A 6,023-nucleotide genomic window follows, 5' to 3' on the forward strand; every position below is an offset into this window, starting at 1 on the left:
GTCTTAGAAAGAGAAGCTTTATCTACTTGCACCTTCTGTGACGTTGCCTTCTTAGATGAGGGGCACCAGCAGCTGCAGATGCACACAGCACATAGGCTTACTAATGTTTCTTCAAAATAACGTTGAGTAACCAGGTAGTACAGAGCTCACAACATATACTTCATTTTATGTCCTCAACTGAATACATGACTCCAGTCGACTTTTGAAAATGTCACAAACACTGAGGTTCACTGACTGAAAAAGTAAGTGTGACTGTGAAAAGTAAATAAGTAACTGTGAATGATTACTCAGTGTCTGAAAAAAACAGAAGACTACAGCTGTTTGTGAGTCAATAATTGTAACCTAGACCACATTTTATGGGAAATCAATGCAGGAATCAATCAAATTCTCGAACTTTTTTCTGCAACCATAAAGCACTATTTGGATAAAGCTTGTGTTCTAAATGACATCTGAGTTATGTTTATTAATGCAGGAGCCTTTACCTTCATACTGTGTGTTTGAATTTGAAGTTTGAAAATATAACCACAGGAGGAAATAATGTAAGGAGTTTTATGGCACTGATGACATGTTTCTATTATATAGACATTTTATTAGTTATGTAGGTATGATCTGATTTTAGAAATGTCATAGATCTAAGAATAAGAAAATTTCTAAATTTCACTTTCAAAAATGATATACATTTGATTTGTTTTATTATATTTATATTTCTCTTATATTTCAATGTCAGTCTCTCATCAAACACACATGGAGAGTGGCCGTTACTGATAGTGAGTTTTGTGTAGTTTGAAAGCGGGGTGATTGACCGCAGGGACAAATAGCTGTGTGTGTCAGACATGCTTCTGCTAACATTACCTCTCATCAAACTCAGCACTTTACTGCTCATTACCAAGCCTCACTAACTACCTGGACATTACCAGCCTTGTCAAGAAATACAAGAACTGTCTTTCTCATTGAAGTGAGTAGAGGTAAGTGGAACAGCAGAACTCAAGCGAACAGGCAAAATATATAATACTGTGGTGTTTGTGGTAGCAGCAGTTTGTAAATTGAATGATCCTACAGTAGGCTAAAAAAATTAAAAAAGCCTTAACAGTTTAAGAAATGTTGCTCATCATTTATACATGAACTAAATCTTCTCTGCCGGCCTTTATGACTATGATTTAAATACAAGACACTTCTCTTTCCACAGGTGAAGTAAAAATCTAAATCAGGTCATCATGTGTACGGGTAAATGTGCTAAATGCACCGCAGACCTCCTCTTCCCACTCGGTCTCTTAGCCGTGGTCGGAAACATCTTGCTGTTTTTTCCCAATGGTGAGGTGTGGAGGACCGAAGAGATCACCGAGAACATCTGGTTCTTCCCCGGGGTGATCGGAGGAGGACTGCTGGTGAGACTGAGAGTCTGTGAAGGGCAGAGAGACGAGCGAGTGTGTGTCCGCTGACTGTGTGTTTGTGTGCGATTCTGCAGGCGTTTCTGCCGGCGTCTGTGATGAGGGCCGCTGGTCTGGAGGGCAGCTGCTGCGCAAACAGATGTGGGGTGAGGACAACATATACTGCACACACTATTACACATTACTGAAAAATAATCGCTTCTTCCAGAATAGCACACAGTCGGTCATATAATCGAATAACTTAGTTATCATTAACAAATAAATGAGTGAATGGACATGAAATATTGAGTTGAGGAATGACCTGTAGAGACGACAGAGAAACACAAGCACAGCGACGCAGGAAAGATACGGTTCCTGTGAAAGAAGTCAGTTATACATGCACCAGCCAATGTTTGAATTTTATCAGAATAAGTTCTTAAATGTGTCATCAGATATAGAAGGGCCGCCATTTATTTCAGTTGTTAATGGTAATTTAATTTGTATTAGCAACAAAATCACACAAACTTTTCAAGTAGGCTGCATTTGACCCTGGCAAAGAAGCAGCCATTTGACTGAAGTGTGTGTGTGTGCTGCAGATGATGCTGTCCATGCTGATGTCTGTGTTGGGTGTAGCCGGAGCTCTGTACTGTATGATCGTCTCTGTCGTCGGCCTGCAGGACGGCCCTCTGTGTGACACAGGAGACGGGATCTTCATCTACCCCTTTCTAAACAGCACTGCAGAGTAAAAGCACAAGTTTACTTGTTTGTACACTATACAGTATGTGTAATGTGCAGCTGTGATGATGCAGGAGAAACAAAATCTCATTCTCATGAATGCAAAACTCTTCATATGTAAAAACTTAAAACTGTGCAGCTTGTTTACAACATGCTTTGTACACACTACATTCTCTGTTTTCACTTTATTTTCACAATGACACTTTCACATCTTCGCTTTCCTCCTCTCAGAGAGAGTTACCTGTTTAACCAGACGTCATGGACCGTGTGCGTGCAGCCGCACAATGTGGTCATGTGGAACGTGGTCCTGTTTTCCATTCTCTTGAGCATCGGGACGCTGGAGGCTGTGCTTTTACTGGCACAGGTAATCAACGGACTGATCGGATGTCTCTGTGGGACCTGCATGAACAAGAATCAGGTATGTTTGCTCTCGATGTTTACTATAAAGTTCATTCTAAGTGCCAAAAACACCAAACTATTGCTTTCAAAAGTATGAAATAACAGCCTCACTAAAGATGTGTTATTGCTTTTGCTTTAGCCAACGCTGATGGAATGAAGACACAAGAACACACTCCAGTCTGTGCAGAAATACACAAAACACAATGACATACAGAAACATACAGAAACACATGTGTGAAATACACTGAGGTTCCCATTGACAGTTATGGTTAGAGGTCAATCTTCATGCTTACCTTTTTATCAAAAAATTGCATATTGAATTCATAATCACCATCTCATAAAATCACTATCATAAAATGTTTTCTTGTGAGACCAGGTTGCAATATTTCAGACACATGACATTTATATAACCCTGTAATATTCAGCTATCAAATATAATAAACATATTTCCCAAGTTTTGTAAAGCTGCTTACATTTATCCATTTTGTTAAAGTATGTAAAGTTGAGTTAAACATCCACCAGTGGAAAACCTAACCCTTGTTAGTTGACCTAATGTGCAACAGTTTGTTGAACTTCTAATATCTAGTCATGTGCATTGTTTGTGTACTTTGCATTAGTTACACAGAAAATCCTTTTAAGATAAATTCATTTGTGAGCCCCTTGTTAGATTCTACTGGAGCAGGTACAGCAGCTGCACCAAAAAACAAGGGGACCACTGTGAGGTTTGAGTAATGAAAAATGGAAGGTGGGTAAAATTTTGTAAGATGGTGGTAAATTTAAGCAGGAAGTGACAATGTTGATTTATCTATGGATAGCGAAAGGCCTGATGTAGCAAGGACTCATCTTGTGACAGAGCAGCCGGAGGCTGAAAACTCTGGTAGAGAGTCAGACATTTCTGCCCAGGATTGTATACAAGAGTTGCAGATCTTCTTGCACGAGTCTGGCTCTTCTGCCTTATTACTGCCCTCTGCAGGTGGATGTCTAACAAATCACACACTAACCCAAAGATCCTTAAATCTGGCCCACGAGATCCACTTTCCTCCAGAGTTTTAGCTCTAACCATAATCAAACACACCTGAGCAAGCTAATCACTGTCTTCAGGATCATTAGAAAATCACAGGTAGGTAAGTTTGATCAGGGTTGGAGCTAAACTCTGCAGCGTGTTGGCCCTCCAGGGTAAGATTTAAGGAACCCTGCCCTAAAGTCCACACTTTTGTGATGACTGCCAGGTATAAGTCTGCTGTGGAGCCTGCCTCAGTGTTGGCTCAGCAGAAGTGCGCACCAATGGTGGATAGAGGGTGCTCGTGATCACCCTTCCAAAAGCTAAAATGACGAAAGGGACACCCTGTGGTCTAGTGGACCATTGTAACTCCAGAAGTGCACATGAACGCCCACTCTCTTGGCACACTTATTTTGCTGATTGTGGCAGTGGCAGTATGATCGCAGGTAGCAGCTTATCTGCTGGATCTTGTGCACCACTTGCCCATTTGACACAGGATGATAACCAAAAGATATCATCACCCCCAGAAGGTATCCGATGGCGGAATGTGACAAAGTTTTTTCTGAGATGGGATCAGGGTCTATGAAGTATGGACAGAGGCAGAAGCTTTCCCTCAGGAAAGTGTCACGGCATCTTGGAGATGGCACAGGTGGAACAGCCCCTTCTTCACATTGTGTATAACATGCTGGATCATACTGGGTCACCACTAACAGTTGCAGAGAACATAAAGGTTTGTCAGCTGCCTGGATGCCCAGATCCCAAAGAGGTGTGAAGTCCATGAAGGGCATTCTCAGAATAGATCAAAGTTAACCAGGTGATGAATAGCACCGAGCTGGCCTGACGGGATTGAGCTGACGAACTTCAAGGTGTTCAAGATTACTATGATCTGTGATCACTTGATCAAATGAGTCTTTCACTCCATTTTTCATTAGCTAGCTTGATCACCAGAAGCTCATGATTGTCTACGTCATAATTCTGCTCTGCCGGGGACAGTTTCTTGGAATAGAGGGTGCATGGCTGGAGTCTGGAAGGATCATCTTGCTGCTGTGATAGCACTGCTTCCCATTGGTGGATGTGTCCACTTCCAAGATAAATTGGAGATCTGGGTTAGGGTGAACCAGGGTACCAGGCAATGAACCAGGCAATGAAGAATGCGCAGATCTCATCAGTGTGGATAATTGAAGCAATGGAGGAACTCCTGGAATAGAGAAGGGTAGTTGGCCAGCTGATATGGGATCACCCTGTATTTGCAGTGGCCTGATGGTGTCACAAAGGTGGTCTTCCATTCATCACAAATTCCATATCCGGATGAAAATATATGTGCTACCACAGTCCAGCTTTGTGAACACACAAGCTCCCCTCAGTTCCAAAGCTGCCAAAACCAGAGGAAGTGGATAACAGAAATGGATGGTCTGATCATTCAATGGCTAATAATTGATGCAGGGCCCAAGGTGCTCTATTGGATTGAGATCTGGTGACTGTGGAGGCCATTTAAGTATAGTGAACTCACTGTCATGTTCAAGAAACCATAAGATGATTTGAGCTTTGTGACATGGTGTATTATATTGCTGGATGCCACTATCATAAGATGCAAACACTGTGGTCATAAAGGGATAAACATGGTCAACAACAATACTAAAGGCTGACTGTGGTGTTTAAACGATGTTCAGTTGGTACTAAGGGCCCAAAGTGTGTCAAGAAAATATCCATTACACCACCAGCAGAAGCCTGAACCATTGATACAAGTCAGAATGGTTCTATGCTTTCATGTTGTTCATTTGTCTCACGACAGCCATATAGTGGATCTTACGGTCACAAACTCACCAGTCCAAACTTAGTCAGAGGGTGCAAGTTTATTCTATACCTTTACGTCAGCCGCCTACTGCTTGTTCCAAACAAAAAGTGTAGTTTGTTAGGTCATTTCAATAGAACTTGCAAAGTTGGTGATCAACAGAAATCAAAAGGTGTCCGATGATGTGCCTACTGCTCCATTCATTCATAAGCCTTAAGTATGTTCTATCCTGGATACAGACAGAATCCAGTTCAGATAATGTACTCACCCCCTTGTCATCCAAGATGTTCATGTCTTTCTTTCTTCAGTTGTAAATAAATTACGTTTTTTTGAGGAAAACATTTCAGAATTTTTCTCCATATAATGGACTGATATGGTGCCCTGATTTTGAACTTCCAAAATGCAGTTTAAATGTGGCTTCATACGATCACAAATGCGGTTGTAAACGATCCCAGCCGAGGAAGAAGGGTCTTATCTAGCGAAACAATTGGTTATTTTCATTCAAAAAATACAATTTAAATAGTTTTTATCTCAAATGCTTGTCTTGTCTTGCTCTCCCTGAACTCTGTGTATTCTGACTCAAGACAGTTAGTGTATGTCGAAAAACTCCAATCAATATTGGAACATGAGATGGGAGTTTTTTATACCCTAACTGTTAGCCTGATAGCACTGAAAGCGAACATCCCACCCTCCCTGCAAATCGATAAAAAGAGAGAAAATAAAGTAAGAG

The 6,023-nt window shown here is 41.3% G+C and overlaps 1 protein-coding gene across 2 annotated transcripts; it reads left to right on the top strand.

Annotated features, from left to right (window-relative positions):
- The first annotated feature begins 807 nt into the window (after positions 1–807).
- LOC127177379 (transmembrane 4 L6 family member 1) lies at positions 808–2,959 on the top strand. 2 transcript variants are annotated; one of them, XM_051129634.1, is made up of 6 exons: positions 808–965; positions 1,187–1,385; positions 1,466–1,534; positions 1,964–2,109; positions 2,334–2,520; positions 2,641–2,959. In XM_051129634.1, exons 2-6 carry the CDS (start codon positions 1,215–1,217, stop codon positions 2,656–2,658), a joined length of 591 nt encoding a protein of 196 aa, XP_050985591.1. In that variant the 5' UTR covers positions 808–965; positions 1,187–1,214; the 3' UTR covers positions 2,659–2,959. The 2 variants fall into 2 exon arrangements, with proteins under 2 accessions (XP_050985591.1, XP_050985592.1); XM_051129635.1 differs by having other exon boundaries at positions 811–955.
- Positions 2,960–6,023: the final 3,064 nt, after the last annotated feature.

This window comes from Labeo rohita, chromosome 15, assembly GCF_022985175.1.
Source record: "Labeo rohita strain BAU-BD-2019 chromosome 15, IGBB_LRoh.1.0, whole genome shotgun sequence".
Classification (NCBI taxonomy): domain Eukaryota; kingdom Metazoa; phylum Chordata; class Actinopteri; order Cypriniformes; family Cyprinidae; genus Labeo; species Labeo rohita.